Genomic DNA, 24,081 nt, shown 5'->3' with positions numbered 1-24,081 from the left:
GGCAACGACAACAGCCAGAGTTTTTGAAAAGAATAAAAAATTAATCACAATAAACTGACAATATTTCAACTGTTATTTGTCCAGTTAGTACAGTAGAGACAGACTTTGTTTTGAAATAGGGACATAACACATAAAACTGACAACTCTACTTCAACTTTACTATCCCCTGTAGCTCACAGAGTGCTTTAAATTCATTATTACAATGAAAGCATTAGCAGAAGAGGCCCGAGGTCTGCTATGAGGGGGAAAAAAATTCACAAAATCCCAAACTAACCATTAAAAAGGCGTATAATTTGTTATAAGGGTCACTTATTTCTGAACGACAGATATACTTTAGAAGCTAAACTTCAAACAAAGTTCCTGGCAAATCATTTCCTGTGCTGATTCAGCACCCCAGTACAGCTTAAAGGAAGAAAATACGTGTGTGTGTGTGTGTGTGTGTGTGTGTGTGTGTGTGTGTGTGTGTGTGTGTGTGTGTGTGTGTGTGTGTGTGTATAAGAGAACGGTGAGGGTAGAAATGAATGGATCTTTTTCAAAGTCCAAACGTGTCTCCTCTTGCCTTATATTCTTTATGTGTACATCAATAGCACGTGTGTGTGTGCATGCTCTCTAACAGGTGCGCATTTACCTGTATGTGCTTTGGCAGGTGTGCTTGTGCTTGTGTGTATTTTAACACATGTGTAGTGGGGTGTTTATATACTTGAATGAACATCTATCTTTGTGCAGTGGAGCTGCTTTCATGTGTATGTGTGTTTCCATTACACTCTGAGAGGCTTCATGAATGGCTGAGGGCTCCTTTAGCGGTCAGGACAAACGCAGCGGCCCTCCGCAATTACCTCCGTCCTCCACGCCAAGAACTCACTTCACAATTATACGCAATTAGGGAAATGTATGTTTCTGTGAAGGGGGCCGCGGCCAATTATCCCCTGTTCCCGTTTGGCAGCTTTCATAAAAGATAATTGCTGATGACCAAAGATGAGTCCCTCTCTCTCTCCCTTACTGTCACTCTCTTTGCTGTTTCTGCCTTTCTGGTAAAATATCCATTTCAAACTAATGGCTTTCAGAGACTGCACAAGGGATGAAGCAGGGGCCTAGCACAAGGAGCGGATAGGGAATTGTGTATGTGTGGGTCTGTGTCGAGCGCTTGGGAGCCCTTATATGTGTGTGTGCTTCTGTTGTAACTATCCATGTCTTTGAATACATATCCATAGGTGTGTGTACGTGTGTTATTGTACCTTTACTCTGTTTGTGAGATGTTACACCTTTACAGCTTGAACATTTAGAGTAAGGGGATTTTCTGAGACTGGTGGATGGCTGTGTGATTATTAGGCAACATAAAGCGAGTGAATTCGAAAAGTGAAGAAATCACTGTGTGTGTATGTGTGTTCTTTGGGGGTTTTTTGTTTGTTTTTTTTCCTCAAATAGACAGCTGTTACTGTCACTGTTAAAACTTGGTTTTAAGCTTTAAAGTTGAAGTTTACAGTTAAGGCTTGAAATAAATATATCTCATCAGTACCAATGAAAAGTTTGTTCAGACCTTCCACTGGTACTGTATACTTCTAGAAAGTGTTTTGCTGAGGCTTGCAGACATGTTTTTTGTCATGCACTCTGATGAATGGAGCATGTATGTATGAATATATTGGCAAGTAAAACTGAGAGATTTTTGAGAGTTATTTTCTTCATGTTCCTGTTTTGGAGCAACTATATTATGTGGATGTCATTTTGTGTCACACTGAAGTAATATTCCTTCCAGCCAAGCCACTCTATCATGGCAACACCACCCACCAATGTCAGTGGTTTTGCACAGCAGGACAATGCACTGTTCACTTTGCAAAATCTCATCAAGACATGTTGAAGGAATGTAACAGAATCCATGATGCTTAGCCAACCTCGAGACTCAGGATGCCCGAGAACAAGCCAGATCCATAGAAGTCTAAATCTTAACCCGCTGGGCTCAAATAATCTGTAATGTGCTACTGTCATATACCACAGGACAACCTCAGAGATTCCATGACAGGCCCAGCAGCTGTTTTAGCAGCATGAAGGAGACCTACACAATATTAAGCACTGGATTTTAATCAACTGGTGCATATCTGCACTGACAGTCACTGTAAACATTTACAATGGTTTCCGTTTGTGTGCATTTATGTGAAAGTGAACTTGTAGGCACCTGAGCATGCAGCCTGATGTGTGTGTCTTATGAGTGTGTGTCTCAACAGCTGCTTCGCTTTACAGAGCCTTTTCGAGAAAAAAAAAATCTTATCTAACCTCCTAAATTTCAGATGCTCTGATCTGCAGGATGAATAAGAAAACAATTGCAGCAAAAACGTTTGTGTGCACATTAACAAACAGATGCCTTTTTTTCCTGCTTCCACACGTACATCTGTTGGCACTTAAAATATGTAATACTTGCACCAAACACACATAATAAGCAAACACATTAATGGGCTTTTCTCTAGTTGATAAACACATGAAGATGGTAGCGATGAGGGTGCGGCCTAATTCAACATGAGATATATTTGCCATCTGCGGGTGATTAATGATGAGATATGATAAGGGATTTACAAAAATTAATGCTAAACCACTGACCTACACTCACATTTCACAAATCCATTTCCCAAAGTCTAAATTGAAGTGATATATATTCTCCACACAGCATTGTCGAAGCTCTATTTCCCTAAAGGCGAGCGAGAATAATGTTCTCCCCTGCACCAATTAAATGGATGAGATCACATGTTCAAAGTGAACTTTTAATTAAAAACATGCTGGCTGAAAAAATGAGAAAAGGAAAAGAAATAAATTAGCTGGGTGCCTTCACTCGCTGCTTTGTTTTGAAGTGAATACAGTGGACTGGTGACTGGGAAAATAAAACCTGTGTGTGCCTGATAAAAGCATTCTAAGGGATTTTACAGAACATGCAAATACAATCTATTTATTGGAGAAGTCATTTGCAAAGATGTTCTTGCACCACAAACGTTGTGATTTCTCCGGTTGCTAGACAAGCCGCACAATCTGCTGCTGACTATGGCAACCTGCTAGAGACCAAAGCAATCAAAAGATTTTTGATTGGATACCTCTTTGCAACCAATGACCAGTGACTGTCAGCAACCTCCAGCAACCACTGCAGCATTCACTCTTCCTTAGTGATCAGCAGGTGCCACTGGCCTGTCTGAATGAGGCTCATATAGTCAATTTCACTGACAGTTAGCAACTTGCAGCCACCAGATTACACACTTTTTCCCTTGTGTCTCATGGTTGCCACTGACTGGTCACAAGGCCTGTTTATCCGGGGCCTTAAGAGACATGTGGGTGCTGTTTGTCCTGTTTGACTTTTTGTTGAATGTTGATAAAACTAAGAATTAGCATTAATTACATTTTGTGTTAAATGTGTCTTTTAGTTAACCAAAACTGGTAGTGTCAGCAAAGTACAGACACACTTTGTGAGCCAAGCTAAAAACCCACTCCAAGTGTTAGTTTATGCTGAGGCTTTTTTCTTTTATACTGTTTAGTCCTTGTTTTCACATGTATGGTATAAATTAATAACACCATCAATATCTATGTATACGACTATGAATACGGTGTTTTCTGTACAATATGCTCAATAAAATCCAAATTTCCATTTCCTTATGTTAAGAATTTGATGGCTGAAACCTTAAATTAAAGCAAAGTTTCAAGTAACCAGCTAAAGTATCAGACACTTGGGCCTGCAATGTCCAGTAGAAGTTGCAATTCCACTAGTGAATAGCCAAAAAGTTACAAAAAGCAAAATGAGTAATGGCAAAATGTTTCACTGACAAATTTTTAAAAAAAAAATCATTCTCTGAATTCCTTTGCATACAAATTAGACTTATATGTGTGAGTAACTGCAATGGCTCTACAAGGGCCCTGAAGGAAGACCAAAAGAACATGGATGGAAAAAAGTAGGGGGGGTAATGAAAAGGAGGTAGATGGGATGCTGGGAGGAAAAATGTGAGTAGGACAGCAGAGGATAGTAAAAGAAACTCTATGAAAAAGAAACTAAAATTTTGTTAAGGAATGTTAAGAAATTACCTGATAGGTGCTCCGCGGGACTGGGCAGGTTTCAGCAGGATAGTGATGGTTGTCTCGGTCTCATTAAGTGGAGACTCTGACTCATACTCTGGCATCATGGGGGCTGAAAAGGTTTAACAAATTTAAATTTTAAAACAGGTTACCGTACATGGACAATTTTATTGGCCAGCATAATTTAAAAAGCTCTGGGTTGTGGTCAGTCATTTGGTAGAGCACATTTTGAGTCCTTATACCTTTCTTAAAAAGACACTGAAATTAAGTTAACCTGTTTGAGCCATGTCATAGTTTTGTTATTCTCAGAAAAAAACCCACCGGATGTTAATCTGTCTTGAAATGAAAGACCTTTTTAATTAGCTGCCCTCCAGGAAGCCTTTAATGAAAATAATTAAGTAACATGACAAGTTCAAAATAAGACAGTTTTATAAGGTTTAAATAATTTTCTAAAAACATGGCTGATTTGTCCCTTCGTGGTAAAAGTTGTGACCTGAAGCTAATGCAACTCAAAATGTCTCGTTACAAAACAAATGAAAACTTTTCTGATCATTGGTGTTTATATAACACTTTTATTTATCTATCAGATGAAATTAAGGCTAAAACAATTTCACAAGTATAAATATAGTAAATGTCTAGAACAAAATATGCAGATTTATTAGCATTGTACGTGAATTCTGGTAACTTTAGCATACTATACATTAGTATACTGACATTTTACATGAATTGTAACAGTACATGGTTTTTGTTTTGGACTGTAAAACTTTATGTGACAAGGCCAAAGCAATCATGCAATCTGATGCCTGTGGGATCATGTCTCTTTGGACTGTCAAACAATGGAGCAAAGAGGTCCACATAAAGATACATGTGCTTTGCCCATCAACGATTCACGCCCAGAGCCAGCACATAGGAGGTACAGTTCTTACACATGATGAATAAAATATGAGATCTTTTAAAAACTGTAAATATGATAAATGTCAAGAAAAAAGTACAAGGATGTGTAATTCTACTATACTGACATATATTTGTATACCGAGATGTTACAAGCATTGTGACAGTGCATGATTTGTCATTTTTGGGTTTTTCTTCCTGTTTAATAAATAATAGACGGAGCATCTAACTTTATGGGGCAAGGCCATGCAATCTGATGCCTGTGCGATCAATCCTCTTTCGACTATCGAACATTGGAATAATGATGCCCACACAAAGACAGATGACCTTTGCCCTTGACTCATTCATGCCTGCAGTGAACATATTGGAGACACTGATCTTTGTAGCATGCTCATACACATGTACAAGACCCTAGCAAAGAAGATATATCCCTGTTTGGATATATCTTTGACCTATGCATCTCAGACTGATGGATTGTCTGTACGAGAGACTGTGCCCTATTGAACAAGAAACCAATATCTCAAAAGGGTTTGACTGCAATTTGAAACAAGTGAACATGCTAGCTGACCAACAATCATCCTCCTTCTAATGACACATGTTTTAGAAATAGCGATACATCCCAAAACCAATCCCAAAAGTAACTCTGTACAAAGGGTTTGTAAAGGTATAAAATCACAGAAATACAATATGTTTCTTGACTTACATGCACACCAACAGTGCTTTGCAAGATATTACCAGAAAGGCATTCTAGTACCTTTGTGGTAGTATACAAATACATTTTTTTTATGGTCTCGCCTTTAAAGGGTTAATGTAACTATTAAATGTAACTTGAATAAAAAAAGAAGTCTAAAAAAACCCAACCTTTGAGGTCTACTTCTTCGTCACTGACAAAGACGGACGGGCATATGGCAAAGCCAGCTATGTTTCCTCTGAGTCAACAATGGAAGAAAAAACGCACCCTCCCATGTGTATGTCGAATCCCTGATTTAAAACATGTAAATGCTAAATTGCTATGAAATGTTCTGTTTTTTTAACATCACAGTATATCTCAACCAGAATGACATTATCAGGATGTATAAAGGTAAAGAAGAAGTAGATGTAAGCTTCACCGCCGAGGGCTTCACAGCTATTCTATTACACTCAAATTTTAATTTCACATCTGTCATGCCCTCATACTGGAGGTGCAGCATATAAATGTCTGAGTAGAACATCAACACTTTTTTCCCTGATTGGTATGGCATTCAGGTTATTAGCATGAATCCTACCCCCGCCACTCTGTCCATCCATCTCTATGTGTCTGCAGCATTTAATTTAAATCTCTACATCATGTAGCTCCTGAACGAGATAATAAAGATTGGTGATGGCGTGACATTTGAAAGAATACACATCTGTTATGTGTGGAGGCACCACATTTCCTTTTTGTTCCTCTTGGCAATGTGTTGTTAAGTTTTGAAAGGATGATGGAAGAACAGAGGCTCGGTGGAAAGGTCACACTAAAAATCACTGTAGGTGTTGACAGATAGGACAACACTTAAAACATACTGTTAACACATTACGCATTCATCTTCTAGATCAGTCAGGACTTCATCGTGTACAGCAGCACTGTGACAAGGATTCAGTGGTATATTCGCATTTGACTTTAAGCCACAAACCCACATTTTGTTTTGTTTTTTATATTATAGGGAATAGAAGTGACGTGTATACTGTCAACACATGGTAGCGTATATTGTAGTTTACTGTATTATTGTTGGGTTGTATTATTGTAGGGTTTTTACTATACAATATAAAGAGCTTAAAGCAACTGCTGTTGTGATTTGGCGCTATATCAATAAAACCGAATGGAATTGAACTAAGTTGAATAGTGTCGTTAACAGAAAACAATTTCAGGCCACATTTTTTATAAACCACACTGCTTTTTTTAGTAAAAGAGTGGACACTTGTTGTGGCACTTAACAGACTCCAGGACTGAATACAGATAAGTGAAGTGGTTTGAATACAGAGCCTCTTTTGAAACAAAGTGAAAGCACAAGATCTATGTATGCTAGTCAACTATGTAATGAGACTGACAAATGTGGAAGTGACAAGCTTTCAGTGAAATACCGAGTGGTTTATATTTCTAAATGTTCATATTTTACTCTGCAGCTTTTGTATTCATTCCTAAATTAAAATTATTCTCAGTAATGCGATACTTATTCAGAGTTCCTTCTCTATAAAGTTGACTTGTAACCATAAGAGTTTATCGGTTTAGCACAAACTTACAGGGAGTGTCTCCTTTCTGTTTTCTTTTGTTTTTTCAAAGGTCACAACTGCCTCAATGAGGTCTAACTAGCTAAACAAACCACAAAGGAGAGACAATCCAGTAAAAGATTTGTAAAGGGCTTACAGGAGAATTGTTGGAAAAAAAAGGCAAAATGTGAAATCAGAAAGGCACACAGAGAGATTTAGATAACAAAGAATGAGCTGAAGGGTTTTATTTAGCATCAGTCATTCTGTCATTTGGGCATCACAGCATAGCCTTCTCTAAACAGTTGAAATGATAATGTTCTCTCATTCAAGAATAAAGAGCTGTATTAACATATGAGGGCACTTCACAATTCTTGCCACAAAAGTTGATTGTTTTTCCTTTTTTTGTGCAGCGACTGACATTTTCTGTGGACCAAGGCTGGTGACACAAACAGGGGGATACAAAGCCAGATGGGAGAACAACCAAATGGTCATTCAGACAAAGAGAGACACAAATTAAAACGCTTATTTATAGTGCAACTGACTGACATGTCAGCACACAGGCTGTCTAATAAACATGCTTTTACTGTCTGTATGTGGTATTAATGTTTTAAGAAGCAAATAACACCTAACAGTATTGTTTACCTGCAATCTTGGTGGTTATGCGGGTAGTGACAGGCGGACCAAAGCCCTTGTTGGTAGATGCTTTAAGGGTGAAGAAGTAGGTGGTTCCTGGGTACAGCCCAACAAACAGATGGTGGGTCTCATTCCTCTGCTTGAAAACTTGTCCCCGCTGGGTTGTCAGATCAGCACTGGGGTCCAAGGAGCTCAGTGCCTTATAGGTAATCTAGAGGTAGATGGGAAAATTTTACATTTAAATGCACTTACATAATTCAGCTTTATTTATTCATCTGTTTACATTTGTTTCACTCACGCAATTTAAATAAACAAGTGATAGCTCATTTAATTTTAACATGACTGAAATATCTTTTATTTATTTATTTTTTAAAGGAAGGAACAAGCAGGTTTGGTTTAACGTTGCACTTGAGGTTTTAGATATCAATTTGTTTAAACCAATTTTTGTAATGCTTGATTTCAATCAATAATATCTGTTTTCGTTTTTTTATCCATAAGTAGTTTGGTTCGGTTGAATAATGCTTCAAAATTTAAAAAGAACACATTTATGCGTTCATCTAATTGTACACGCAGGCATGCAACAGCATCCTTTGGATTCACTGATGTACAGCTGGTGTACAGTTGGCTGTACAACCAACCAATAAAATGAAAAATGCTATAAATGCTGCATGGCCTGAGGGGAACTGCAATCAGTGATCTTTCTTTTGTCAACATGAATGTTCAATTTTCCCATTAGACATTTCATTTGATTTGATTCAATTTCAAAAATGCCAGCTTAAGTGCAGTCTTAGAGGGTAAAATATGTTATGGTATAAACAGTAATTTCAACCTGTAAAGAATATCAAAATAGACTGATTTTCTTTCTTCTATTTTTTAATCTTCAAATCAGAAAAAAACAAAAAACAAAACAAAAGAAAGTAAGCTTTAAATTCGGAGTCACCGTCTTCCAAACACCTCCACTGACACATCTAAAAGATCCAGTAAATCAATCATCAGTTATTAAATTGTCTGCTAAATGCAGTACAAATCAATTTTTGGAGTTCAAGAGATGATGGCTCTTTACAATAGGTCTGTGTGTCTCTCCACGATCTCCACTTTGAGACTGGAACAAATTGAGCAAATTGACCCGTAACCATTAAACTGGCAGAAACACTAAAATAGTTCTTCTGTTAAAAGAACTGTCAATGTCTGTCGTGGTGTTGCTACTGGCAAGTTTCCACACTGTGAAACCATCAATGACTGCACACATGGGCACACACAAACACGCACGATAAAACACAGGAGGACAGCTGTCATTGTGAATGACAGTCAGTACAAAAGATTATTGAGTGGTGGGAAAAAACACATTAAAAGCAAATCAACTCCAAACACATTTCAGCACTTTGTGGTTGTGTGTAAGTGCTTGTCCGAGTACATATCTGTTTGTCCTTTAGCCACAAAGTGTGAAAAAACGTACTGGATAAAGTGTGAAAGTGAAAACAAAGAGGCAGGTAGAGCAGGAGACTGAACCAGAGAGACAGAAACAACAAAACGAGTGAGCCATAAGTCTTTTGCCAACTTGCAGAGCTACCTCACCTAGAAAGATCACATCACTAAATGTCTAAATGACTCACATCAACTGAAAAGTTACCAAATACATTAACTAACAAGGAGAAAGATCCTTAAGAGATGCATAATACACAGAAATAACTGAGTAAGAATAAAAACATTTTGAGGGAGACAGGGGGAAAAAACAACAGAACTGTTCTGGAGGAACAACATGACTATGACCTCTCCAGTTTGCATTCAGGACTAAAGACAATATGTCATATTTCAGAATGAACAGCACAGAATGACACAAAGGGGTTATAAGGTAAGGTGGAAAAGAAAGAAAAAGGTGGACAAACAAACTGAAAACAGCATAAAGTTTTGGAACAGAAATGCAATGAATAGATGATAGGCTAATTTAGACACAAACACATTTGCGCAATCAAACAGTGATGATTATGGATTCCAGGAAGGGTTTTAATTTAATGTATTGATAATCTTTAGCACCATTACTCTCAATTTAAAATGAGAATACTGCATTGATATACACTCAAAGCAGATTAGTGGGAGTGAGTAAAAAAGAAGACGAGGAAAATAATAACGGTGATAAAGAGGAAGATAAAAACAAGACTGAACAAGAATGAATAAGGAAAAGAAAGCAAGGACATGAAAAGAAACAAGTGATGTGGATAGACACAAAGGGAAAATGGGTAGCTTCGAGTGTGCATGGGAGTGTGTTAGAGTGAAATAGCACATTTGTTGGAGGACGAATTCAGGAATTCAAAACCATGGACGTTGGGTGGTCCACGTCAGCCCATTAACAGTCAAATCAAAGGCATTGATAGCTGGGTGCATCACTTCAACTAGGCCCCAGGCTGTAGTACTGATGTGTGAATACGTGACTTTGGATGGATGTGCTGGAGCAAATACAAATGCAAAGAGTGAGGACATACGACAGGACAGAGCAGAAGAAAGGAAAGTAAGGGAGACCATGGCTGTGTCCCAATTCAGGGTCTGCACGCTTGAAGTACGCGCACTACGCGTACTACGTACGGTGCGTACTATAAGTACGAGACGTGCGGAAGTGAGAGGCTTGTGAAATGGGACTGTATATGCTTCGTCGCGCTGTTCAAGTTGCCTGCCAACCATGATAATAATCACAAGACAGGTTATATACAGCATTGTTTGACAGAAATGAAGGAGAAAAATGTTTTGTTGGTCATTCATTTTTGTCATGACATCACTTTGATTAGTTGAGTATCTGAGGCTGAGACCACGGGACTGTAAAATATGATTGTTGGGCTTCATTTCTGTGCTGAACAGTCATTTAAGATTAGTTAGTAAATAACTATATATATATATATATATATATATATATATATATATATATATATATCACTGACTTTCAGCTTGTTTGTGGATATATGACCGACTTTAATTATTAAACATTCGCACATAGATAAGTGACGTCATATTCAGTACTTTTGACAGTTCACTCTTCGGCCGCTCCATCTTATTAGGGAAATTCCACATACATAAATGTAAATTTCAAAACTCAACCCCATCATTTAATTTGTTTTTGACTGAAATTGAATATTACTTAAACTCTCTTAAATTAACTTCCAATAAAAAAGGTTTATCATTGATTGAAATTCATTCAGAAATGTTTAACGAATGAGCTGTCACAACTTTCAAGTACAAAGTTGTTATGAAGTCTGTCACATTCCCCCCCCCTTTTTTTCTTTTTTTATCCTTTATTTATCCTTCTTATTTCATTGTACTGTATATTGTTACTCTTATTTGCCTTGTATGTCTACTGTACAAACTGAACTGGAATGACTGACTGTTTGTTTTATAAGTTCAATAAAGTTTGGAAAAAAAAAAACTCTTCGGCCGCTCCCTTCTGCCGTATTTTGCGGCAAAATTCTCCACACCCACCGCCGCGCTATGAATTGTGGGATATATGGGGCCACGAAGCGTGCACCGGACCACGCTTAATATTTGGGGAAATTGACGGCACATTTGGAGTATGCATTTGAAGCACACTTCGAATTGGGACAGCCGTCGGCACGTGGCGTTGACGTAACCGCACTTGAATTGCGTACTTCAAGCGTGCAGACCCTGAATTGGGACACAGCCCATGTAAATATGTGAGAAAATAGAATGGCTGCCCCAGACTCGGATATATGATGGTGCAGAAGCTACAGTACATTCATGTTATTAATAAGCAGAAAAAAAGATTCATAATTAGTTTGAGCTCATTTGTCTGCATTATTTGATGCATTGGGATTGCCACTGTCCCCTAGTGAAAAGCTGTTCCTATGGATAGCAATAGTTAGAAAAGAGATCAGAAGGTCTGACATGAATGAATGTTCCCATTATGTTCAGTAGCTCTTTGCTTCTATTGTGAATTTAATGCGAGACTGAAACTCTACCTTGTCTAGATATTTGGAGGCCGCTGCTCTTTTCTGGCTAAAATCGAACTACCTCAAAACCCACCAAAGTTGAAATAAGAGCCTAAAGCCACAAACAATGCTTCTACCAGTCTTCCTTCTTTTTTTGTTTTTTCGTCAGTTTTATTGCCAGTGACCTGAGATGGTAAAATGATAAGAAGTTTTCTCCTCCACTTTCCCGACACATTACTCCCCTGCTACAAACCAGACAGATGACTAAAGTGCCTCTCAGATTGAGGAACCTGGGACAAAACCTTTAGCCAATAGAAGATAACAGTCTAAAACGCAGCAGAAAAAGCCTAGACAGAGCAGCAGCTTTGCCTTCAACAACCGGCTGACGTCTCCCAGGCCTGAAAGTTCGCCTGGCTGGCTGAATAAAACATGGTGAATCAATAGCTATTTATACAGGCTGGGACTTGGGGGCTGGAACAATAAAATATCATCTCTTTCATCTACGCTGCAGTTTTGGTTTGCACATCGATGGCTGTTATTTTATAAGTCATGAATGGCTCTCTATATTTTTATAGGCTTTATGCTCCGTCTCTCTTTTTCTCTCATCTTACCCACTCACATTTCTTTCCATATTGAGCAGTAGACTCTTGCTTTCTCTCCGTCTTCTACCCTTTACAGGGTATTTCCTCTTTTTAGCCACTCTTTTCTTTTTCTCTTCCTCCCTTTTCTTCACAATTTCCTTGTTTTTCCTCATCTTTCTTCTCTCTCTCTCTCTCTCTCTCTTTCTCCCTTTATAGTTGATGTACTTGGAATTGGTAGAGCTATAAAGCTCAGGTTGTTTTATTGGCCAATGAAAAGGCAGGCGCGCAGCGGGGCAGTGCATCTTGGGTAATAGAGTGTGTGTCTTTGAGGGATAACTTACCAGAGGGAAGGCAGACATATGTGTGAGTTAGTGCGTGATTGAATTAGTGGGTAGGAAAGGAGAAAGTGAGAATGGTAAATAGATGATGAAGTAGAAATGGAAGGAAATGATCAAAGGAACAGGAGAAGGGAAAAGTGAAAGGTGAGGAAAATAGAACAGGAACATATAAATAGGGGTGGGTTTTACATTGGTATCAGTTCCAGACTGATCAACATAGAAATATTGATAACTATAGTTCTGCTATCAGGATTTCTGAAAGATTTATTCTTTGTGACCTTTTCAAATTCCTAACTAACCCCAAATACTGATGAAGCTACCAGTGTAAACAGATTAACATTGAAATTACTGTGCATTTACATTCTGTGCTATACAGTCAGAGCAGAATGTTCGAAGCTGTGGGCTTACTATGCTACATTTACCAAAACGCAATGCATTGTATGCAAGAGAATTGTGAATTAATCGCAGCACGGCAAGCTCTGGTAAACTTGAATGGCTCCGATGCAAATGGGATTGGCTGGTAATATAACTGCCTCAATTTAGTCAGTTCAAGGAAACGCTTGTTATCATTATTCCACTAAGTCATACGCTCAGGTTAGACATCCCAATCAAGCTCATACACTTCATACCCGCTGCTTAAAGTTGGTCAGTTGAGCTGTTTTAGGTTGCTAGCTAATCACTTACATAGCAATAACTGGCAATTGTTAGCCAAAGTTTGAATTCATCCAGATCTATGTGCTCGTGTTTACTACTTGTAAGAGATTACCACAGCTCTTTACCCAAGCGGCGCATTAGCAAATGTCCCTCTGGGTGCTAATAATTTGAGAATAACATTGTAATCTGTAGTCATAAGGAGCAGTATGGCTTTTTATTTATAAATACCCATCTTAATACTCTAAAGTGGGAAACACTCTTTTTAAACTGCTTATTAATTGTAGCTAAAGATTGTATGCTTTAAATATTTATTTATGAGTTTTTAACATTTGATATTACGTTTATATCACAAAGTAAAAAGTTTTTTTTTTACAACTTGTCACCAACTTGTCTAAAACCATTTAAAAGAGCATCTTATATTGAAATCACTCCCTGTAATTTTAGATTTGTGCAGGTGTTTGTGTGTCTGTGCACTGCATGGTAACATAATACTGTATTTATTTTGTCCAAACAAACACAGAAGACAAATGCTTGTGAATACTAAAAGTCATAACTTCCACCCAGAAGTCAAGCCTATTACAAACACACTGTGGGTGTATGATGCCTCGCTGCAGCTTTTGGAATCACGGCCAAGGTTTATGAAAATAAAGGACGTTTATTGAAGAGCCTTTGTGTAATCTAGAATGCTATTTCTATTGAGTTTTGCTATTTTCCATTCTTGTTCTCTGTGCTCCTGTTTTTTTTTTATTAGAGAACATGCAGTGTCTTCATTCTTCACCATCTTAGAGTCAGTGTTCTCTGTCCTGTTGAATTAAGAACAGACTATGTGAGGTATTTGCTCTTTCTGCTCCGGTTTATTTACTTTAATGGATTTTCACATCTCTGCTACAAGCATTTTGTATACATAAATAAACCTTGTATCCTTTAAGTATTTCATTTCTTTTTTTCCCTTTTTGATATAGTCATGAACAATTCACTTGAACATTTCTGGTTTCTTCTAAACTGGTAAGCCTAGATCTACCTCCCCCCCTCCACTGCTTTGTTAGGACTTATTTATACAGATCCATGGATTGCAGCAGTAAAACTCTGTTTTATCTACACTGCAGCTTTACACATTAACAAACATTTTGATGGCACGCAATGCACCTGTTCTTGCCATTTGCTGATTCTTTTCTGTCGCTCGTAGGAGCTATGACGAAGGCAATGGCTCCATTTATTTGTCTGCTATAAATACTACCTTGTGGCCCTAGGAGGTGAAAGGCCACCTCCTGCATCTGTAAAGTGACACCTTTTACCAGCTTGACAAAATCACAGCTGGCCATTGTTCCGGGTTTCTTTTCCGCTCTCACTTCTGAGGTGAGAAGACTGCTCTTTACTGCTCTGACTTTACTGGCAGAGGCCGTTTGCTCTGCAAATAGACACACCAAAATAAATTCTGTTCGCAACAAGGCGACATCCCGCAGAAGATCCACCGTTAGCTGGTACCTACCACTAACCAAGTTAAAAGGTTGAAGTTAGTCACAGCAGAGCATGTTAGTGCAGAGTGTTAACTCAGATAACAAAGAGAACAAAGGCAATACAGCTTTCTGTGGGCTTGGACCTTAAAGGACAATGACTGAAGTGAATCACAACTCTTCCTTGCTTGGACCCAATCTATGAAGCCCTACCGATCAATGACTGAACCATAATTTTGACTTTTAAGATAACTTAACATACATGCAACAAACAGTTTCCATTCACTTAATTATAATCTGAAACATTAATTTCCAAGATACTGTCTAAAACCTTAGTCAGTGACCTTACTCCTGCAGTTCATGCAGGTCACAAAAAAAGCGTATTCAGGTGCCTCATTCCGTTAGCTGATGCTTGAACGTTAAGTAACAGTGTCTAATGGTTTGTGTGGAAATTCAGTATAATTTTAAAATCTGTTAAGAATGAATGAAGAAAGGAAAAAATATGTTTTAGTTTAAAAACAAATCTATCCCACACTTGGCGTTTGATCTCTAAAATTCAAAGAGGTTTGCCGAAATAGTAAAGCCTTCAAAAACTCTTCCAAGCTATACACCTTCTCAATGTGAAGTTATAACAAGAAAACAATTAGTAGATTTCCCTATGGTTGTAATTGATTAACACTTTTTTAAAAAATTCTTTACGTCGTCTCCTTAGTGTGTAACTTGACACACCCTGCGTCAGTCTGAGAGTTAGGCAGCACCTATTGTTTTAAGATTCAGCATCTCTGCTTTTTGAAGTTTTCATTTGGGACCTTCATCTCCAGCTCATGACTTTATATTGTCAAGACATTCTGGGTCACTACACACACAGAAGCAATACAAATGCTAATACAAAGATACACACACACACACACACACACACACACACACACACACACACACACACACACACACACACACACACACACACACACACACACACACACAAAGATGTACAAATTCAAAGACTTATATAATCCACAAATGAATGCCTGCACACAGAGGGATGAACACATCCTAATATGTATGCATGAATAAAAAACACAAATGGGAATGAGATGTTTGCTGTTTTCCTTGTCCTATTTTTCAATTGTGCCCAAATAGATAAGCTAACTGGAGATAGAAATAGCTACAGACAATAGTCCGATAATATTTCCTAGCTGTGTTATCTCTATTTTTGTCACTGGCTCTTGATAACACAAGTGAGAGAGAGAAAGATAAGTGGAATAGACCAAGCTGAGGGCAAAATATAGCTTGATAAATCTTCCATCTAGCAGGTCTTACCGAGAACTATATGAGAGATAAACAGTAGACAAAAATAAAACATTAAATGACCTGAACTGTTAATCACTAAAAAGGTCTGGATGGCTTAATCGGGTTGCTCAATCAGTCAAGAGGCAGAAGGCAAGAGTGAAAAGTTCTGGGAGTATATAATTTAACACATGACAGGATACAAGAGCCTTGAAATGTTCTTTTATCCTCTCATTTGTCGACCAAAAGTTCACATGAAAATCAATACTACCAGCTCCACAAAAGTATCAAAGAGCAGAATTCTGTTCACTCTAGAAGAAGCAATCAGAGATGGAGCATTAAAATCAGCCAGTGGTGACAGTTTGACAGGAAACGGCCTGAATCGGCATCCCACTAATGCCTGTTTGACAGCCACACAGCAACTTCCCGCCAGCCGAGATAAGATAAGTGACAGAGCGAGCACTCTCCCTCTAGATGTTAATGTAGACAACAAACGCTTTTTCTGCTCTCATTCCTACATTAAAAATCATTTGCTGACACGATATTCACCACAGATTGACAGTGATTTATGACTGAAGTGTGAAATGTGTTGTGTGCTGTGCTATTTTTTTTTTTTAAACACCAGAAGTTTAACTGTGAAAAACAGACTAGTGATAAGCTCATCATTTTTTTTCAAGTTTAGTTTTTCTTCTTTTGGATCGAAGGAGGGCAATTAATTTCCCCAAGGGGTCACATGAGAAACTAAGTGTGTGGATAAACTGAACTAAAATCATGTTTTTGACACATTGGGTTGTTCCAAGCTGACCTCAAATCTGTTCAGTTTTAATTTTGTCTCTTTATAAAATGCTACTTGTAATTACAATTAGGTAATGAAATGTACAATAGACATGATCATCACTGAGAGGGAATCTGTGTCTGGATTTGGCATATTACATCACTGAGAATGTTTGTTTATATATCAATTTAGATCCAAAGAGAACTAACATGTTGAGTGTTGGCAGGTCAGTAAAAATGTGACCTCACATTTGGCTTTAAAGAAACTGCCACTGTCTCATGAATGTTTTCACCAGGCTTTACATTTCATGTGCAAACAGACCTTTGACAGTTGCAGTTTGGGATGTGGTTCATTCATTAATGCAGTCACATCAACAGCAAATGCAAGATCTTCCATCCATTCTGCATCTGAGAGCGTCACAAAAAACGTCCTGCTTTTAGCCCTATACTCAAAGGTGTAAGTCCTTTGCCCACCTGATAGCTGTGTGGTAGCCTATGTCACCATATTTGGTCTACAAAAGTACAAACTGTCTGATAAAATTAACAAATTTATTTACATCAACAACATGGCAAATTCTTGTACACTGTCTTACACAACACTGTCTGGTATAATATAACGCAAAAATACCAATTTCAATTCTGGATTCATTTATCAGTCACTTTATCTTGCAACTGCTTCTAAAGTCTGGCAATTTTCCCCATTAGATTTCCCCATTAGATTTGGACAGCTATTGGTTGTTACACCTCGCAGTTCAGGTCCATCCAAATATGAACTTAATTTAAAAATACAGACTATCTTTGTTAAAATTATTAAATGTGATCACTGTGAATTTTTAGTAAACACTGCCTACAGTAACATTCATAAAACATTACATTTATAGCAAAGGTGTGCACAGCTGAGCTAATATGTGAGAAAAAATAAGTAAAATATTAAAAAGTGAGAATAAAATTTTCATAAGTACGGGAGCCAAAACACTTGTAATTGCCAACTGAGGAGCTGGTTTGAGTTGACTTGTGGGGTTCTTGAGGAGCATGTGATTGGCTAGAGAAATGGGACTGTAGCCCTCATTGGCTGTACATCAGGAAGTCGTAATGCTTGAGAGATTAGAAGGTTGCATCTAATCCTGCGTAGCGATGGGGGATGGATAATCCTCTCTGACTATTACCCCCTTGTGCAAGGCCTGTGTGTGTGTATGAGACAGTATGCCTGTGTGTGTTTGTATTACTGCGACTAAATATATAATCCTCTTCTTTTTGACTACAGGGAGACAGATTAAAGTGATCTTACTTCACAGTTTCAGTACATTTTTATAGATCTACATTTACTGATACTCCTTTATTTCACATTTATTTTTGTGATGTATTTTTTTTTATTGTTTATAATCGTAAGATGTTAAACTGTAGCATCTTATTGTGATAACATGCAAAATACAAACATAGAGAATACAAGATCCCAAAGAACCACTGTTATCAATTGGAAGAACAAAGAGTTTGGCAGCAGATGGTATGGTTGCAAATGCCCTGAGGTCAACATTGTGGAGCGAGTCTGACACAAATCATTTGAGACAGCTTAAAAGTGCAAAAAAAGAACTGTGCTCTCTATAACATATTATATTTTTTTTAAATAAAAGGTTCAATTATACTTTACTTAATTTACTTTTTTCAACTTTTTAATTAACTTAGTGTGACATAACTGAATTAATTAAAATATATACAGAATTAATTTTGGAATCACACCTATTTCTGTTGTAACACATTTTTTCTGAATCTTTTTGTTATATAGTTGAAACAATTAAAATGGTTTTTTGCTCAATTAAAATTATCCTTAATTATGCAAAGAAAATTTTTTAACACAGAACACAGTAGTTTAGTATTACGGGTTTTCATGTTAAATCCTTGGAAAGGAGACAAAAAGGGGAGGAGTGGCAGCAAATAACAGAAAGAAAAGAGTAATAAAATGAACAGTCTATAGTGCTTAACTTCATTCGTGTCAGTGACTCTTGTCTAACTTGGGTAGGCTATTGTGGGACAACAACCCATCCAACCTATCCAATCCACCCATCTCCCAATGTATGACAGAAGTTACAGCAGCAACAGATAATTGATGCCATAAAATGTGTTGATAAGCTGAGGCTCAAGTGGAGTTGCTGGAAAAAAGAGAGCCATGATAAACAGTCTGTGCTGTGGGTGGATTGTTTATAGTATTTTAACATTGAATGTAATATAAATTTATTGGTTATCAAAAGTCCTGGTATATCACGACAACCTTAATTATTGTAATTACACGTTATCACCAACACCTGTAATTGTATTATTTAGGGGCATATAAACATGAAAAAAAATTCCCCAAAGTTGAAAATAGCACACAACATTGCTTCATTGCGTTGCCAATAACCTCACTCAAAGCCTAACAGGATTTATTTTTTTTGGTTTTATCTAAAGTTTTTCTCTACTTCCAACAAAGTTTACTGTTTTACTTATAATTACTTAGACTTTGGTTTTGGGACATTTACTTTCATTTATCTTGGAAGTGTGCAAGTATTAAAGGAGTAGTTGTGTAGCAACAAGGCCTGCATGGTACGCTTAGATAGGCTTACTGTGTTGCCTGACGTTAATGTGTTTTTTGCTCAGTTAGTTTTAATGCTAAAGTTTCTTGGTTCATTTTTTACTAGACATATTGTTTTGACATGATGATAAAATTATTCCACTGGCTTTGGAGCTCAATGACCCCTACATTTTTAATGTAGCACTTCTTCAGAACACTGCAGTTCAAACTGATGCTGACTATCCTGAATAGATAGATTTAAATTTAAAAAACAAAACAAAAAAAACCCACTTTTCTAAAAGTGAAAACTCAAGTCTTTCAATAAACAAAACATGGATTTTTAGTTACTAAAAAAAAAAAAGAGTTAAACCAGAAAACTCTCCTATACTGCTGTTATATACGAATTAGTTATCAGTGCAAAAGTTCAAGTTGCTTATTTTCATGGATAGTACAGGATAATATTGCAATATTTTGCATGGGGATATTGTATTGATACAAGGACATGAAATATCATAATAATAAAATAATTTAAATGCTTTGAGAATACTATCAATTATAGGGCTCATTTCATGTAACACCATCTTGAGATAACATTAGCCAAACAAACACATATTAACTCAGTTCAACCAAAAAACAATCCAACACCGAACACACACCTAGTGTAAAAATACTCACATGAGTAATTATAGGACAATAACCTTCGTGTATGAACCAAAAAATAAATAAATAAAATAAAAGCAGTGGCTTAGTGATTGTGGGGGTTCTGTTTCATATTCTTGTATATTGTGGTGACTAAAAGTTTGCTCAGAGCCTGAGGGTGTTGCATGCTCACAATCACTTTTGATCACAAAGTAATTGCATAGGTTGCACAACAGAATTCAAACTGATGCAAACAGTCAGAGTCTGATTTGGGCAAACTGCAATCACTCCCAGAGAGAGTGAGGTTTGCGAATAATTGCTATCTAATCTATAAATAAAAAGACCTGCCAATATGTTGACATCAGTCAGAATGAGTCTTAACTCAAGGGCATTTGACTCAAGTGGCTACAAGCTGGTTGTGTTCTGGTTAGTGCAGGAAGGTTGCTGGACAGAAAAACAATGGTTAAATGTGCATTTCTGTCTATGTAGACAGCACATTTATCTGATAATACAGTAAATTGCTCTATTATCATAAATAGATTGCTTTTAATTGCAAAGATGACCCCATTCAGTTGCAGACCGATATGTCTGATTCCATCATTGCAACATTTATGGCAGCTTTTAGTGAGATAACTTTATCTTACAGGATAAATCAGATACCGACAAAGTTAAAGTTTGAGGGCATGAATATGCAGTTGAAAAACTGTGACAAATTGGGATATATGTTCTCGTAGCATATTGTAAAATGTTAAAAATCAAAAAGAGATTCTATTGTTAGTGAATTGTTTTTATAATATAGTGTTATGGTGTGGATATCACCATGATAAAGTAAAATCATAAAAATAATAAATATTTCAAACACACACACATGCAAAAGAAAAGAGGCTGCATGCAGTGTAGTGAAGGGCACATAGACTGACAAAGGTGTAAGTGATACTAGGCCATACCCCTACAGGCCAGACAGGCAGTGTGACAGAGTAAATGGGGTCATCAGCTTAAGGACTTTCAAGCTACACTAAATATAGCCCATTATTGACAAAAAAGAAAAACAATACACAGAGAGAGAGAGAAAAGAGAAGGGTAAAACACAAGATGGATAGAAGTTAATGGCTTAGATGAGATTGCTTCTTTAGCATTTATGTCTTGATTCTGGCTCTGTTTACACTGTGAAAGTGTGTGTGTGTGTGTGGGGGGGGGGGGGGGGGAATTAAAGATCTGCATGCTTGTTCAATTTATTTGTCATTTTTCTTTCTCCCTTCCTTCCCATACTTCTCGCCTTCTGAAATACTTCAGATCGTGTGGAAAAAAGAAGAATGCAAGGCAGCCCTGGGGCATTTATGTGTGTGAACAGTTTCCCTTAACCTGTCTTTTCATCTCCTATATTAAATGCTCTATGGCATAAGTCATAACTCAAAGTCTAGAATTACTAGGCAACTATGACTTCAATGAATTTTGCTGCAAAATGAACAGATTTTTGCTTTTGTATTTCTTATACAAAATCTGTAATTTTGTATATGCTTTTCAGAATTTAGTCATTTATGTCAGAACACTCATTTCTTTCTTGAATTCATTTATAGGCTGCTTTGAATATTATTAACGTTAAGCAGAAATAGCTATTATAACTCATTAGATACTCCAGGTAGATACCCTCTATGAAGACTTTGGTGGGTCAGTGGGAGGCCACTCTCGCTTCAATAACTGAGGGTGGTGGCTTCAACAATACGCATGAAAGTTTGCTGAATTAATATAAAACCCGTACTTAAAGGTCATGGGGTTTGTTGGACTTTTACAGGAGACTTGGGTCTTTGCCATGTGTTTAATTGTTAAGTATATTACATCCATTGTTTGTATTACGTCCATTTTTTTAAACTTGTTTGAGGAAAAAACACAACACTGACATCATAGGGGAGTGGCAGATCTGTCACATGCTTTGGTGCGATACTGGGGAGGATAACACCAATGGAGAATTTACATGCACTTATTGATATGGCATCAACTGGTCAATAATCAGTTTATTAATTATCTGAAAGGAATTAAAGGCCTCTTTTAGAAGCTAGTTTTCCCAACCTGTAGCATGACTATAGCATGGCTCAAGTATTAGTTTTCAATTTCAATCATGCGATAATAACCTTGCTTGCACCATTAGAATTTTGAGGTTATGTAGGTGAGGTGAGCCACTTCTGTTCCTCAGTAAATAGTAGAGAGAACGAATACCAAGATTATGCTATGCAACTGATGTTCTCCTAATGAGAAGGAATCATTTCTTTGTTCAGAAAACAGCAATATGGGGAGAGAATGTTACTGTACTACATGGTCAGCTGTGTCTAGAGAAATCCACAGCTTGGAACAGAGTAACTAACTGAATTAAATGCCAGACTGGTTGCCAGTATTTATTTCTGTGATTGATTAAAACCTCTATCCGCAGAGAGTTGGAAGGTAAAGTTATTTGCACACAGGACCAGACAAGAATAACTACATACCATACTAGTCACCAATTTCTTCGGTGTGTTGGATTAAACAACTCAGAGGTTTGTCAGGAAACACTCATATTCTTACCCCAATCTTGCAGATGGATTTTGGGAATGTGGGTCAGACCTGAAATGCATCATTGCATGGAGTTGGGCAGTCATGATACAGTTATTGTTGCCTTTAAAAGAATGCATAATGACTGATTTCTGATCTACAGTTTCTGCTGTTAAGGACTAATTAAATTTATTAATTAGTAGCTTTTCAATTAATGCTTGACATTAATTTTAAGAAAATGAAATGGAACCATATTAACTTTTATTATCCATATACCTGAAGCATTTTCTAGGAGGTTATAATTCTGAAACACAAACTGTTTCTTCACTACTGATGGAATATATATATATTCCATTTCATATTAGACCTAAATATAAAATGCTCTCACTTGCTAGTTGGTCAAACCATGATTTGCTACTCTGCTTGATTCTAATCAATGTTAGCACCAGCATCTGTTTAACAAGCAGGGGTTCAGAAATAACTCTGCAGAGACCAGCAGGGAGGTGAGGACTAGCAGAGAGGACCAGTGATGCTTGAATGGTCTGATGAGGCAATCAAAGAAGGGATTGACAGGGCCATGATCTGTGTGTGTGCAAGTGTGTTTTTGAGTGCACCTCTGCTCAGTTCAGTAACCATCAATAACTGTGTATTATCTGAGGTCTCACAGAGGCCTGGTAAAGTTGCAGGGAAAATATAGATTCATATAAACCAGTGGAAGCCTTTAGTTGTTCACTGGCTTTCTTTTTCAAAGGTATTTAAGTTGGCCTTTTTCCATGCCCAGCAGAACATTAAAAATAAAAATCCATCAAGAGTTCTCAAATTAACAGTTTTAAGCCAATATTCACGACTCCAACATTTAACCTAATTGCAGAAAAAAATCTAACTGCCTGACATCTACCGACCAAACTGAGTACCAATTAAAATTTACCATGCAAATTCCAGAATATTAATGTTAAAAAATAAAATAAAATAAATATTTCAGCTTTGAACTCACTGTAAACGTCCAAGGAGGAGAAGAAAAGACCTTAAATAAACGACTTGCTCAAAAATTGCTTATTGATTTTTTTATTTTAGAAAAAAGGAGGTTACATATAAGCAATTAACTGGATTTTTCTTGTGCTTAGTGCATGGGGATGGTTGGAAAGACTGATGAAAATTTGTACTCTTACTGGGGATAAATATCAGCTAATACAAGCACCATAGTCAGATTAAGAGCTAATTAAATGCACCATACTAATCTAAGAAGATTAGGATAATACCTTGTATTAGGACTTTTTGTAGTCCTGTGAAAAACTATGTACATCTTTACTGATGATGATTGCAGCCAATTGCTGGTAATCAAATGCATTTGATAAAATGATTAGCAACAACAACAACCTTTATTAAAAAGTACCTCACACCAACTACTTCTTAGTTGGTTATTGCTGCTAAAGAGGAAGATGGTTCTATAAGCTACTGAATCACAGGGTGTACAGAGTTTTTTAAGGGTTTTTGAATTAATCCTGTAAAAACTTTTTTTTCACTTGATTGTATGTCATCTTCTCTTTTTTTGAGCAATATATA

The 24,081-nt window shown here is 37.1% G+C and overlaps 1 protein-coding gene across 8 annotated transcripts in view; it reads right to left on the bottom strand.

The window, feature by feature from the left end:
* Positions 1 to 24,081, bottom strand: part of ptprt (protein tyrosine phosphatase receptor type T) — a 310,219-nt gene that overhangs the window by 132,291 nt on the left and 153,847 nt on the right. For all 8 annotated transcript variants that reach the window (XM_026167283.2, XM_080301696.1, XM_080301697.1 and 5 more), the window contains exons 12-13: positions 7,801 to 8,002; positions 4,051 to 4,153 (exon numbers count right to left, since the gene is read on the bottom strand). In XM_026167283.2, the coding sequence (XP_026023068.1) occupies positions 4,051 to 4,153; positions 7,801 to 8,002 (305 nt within the window). The remainder of the gene's footprint in view (positions 1 to 4,050; positions 4,154 to 7,800; positions 8,003 to 24,081) is intronic.

This window comes from Astatotilapia calliptera, chromosome 5, assembly GCF_964374335.1.
Source record: "Astatotilapia calliptera chromosome 5, fAstCal68.1, whole genome shotgun sequence".
In the NCBI taxonomy this organism is placed as follows: Eukaryota; Metazoa; Chordata; class Actinopteri; order Cichliformes; family Cichlidae; genus Astatotilapia; species Astatotilapia calliptera.
This window is presented reverse-complemented; position numbering and strand designations above follow the sequence as displayed.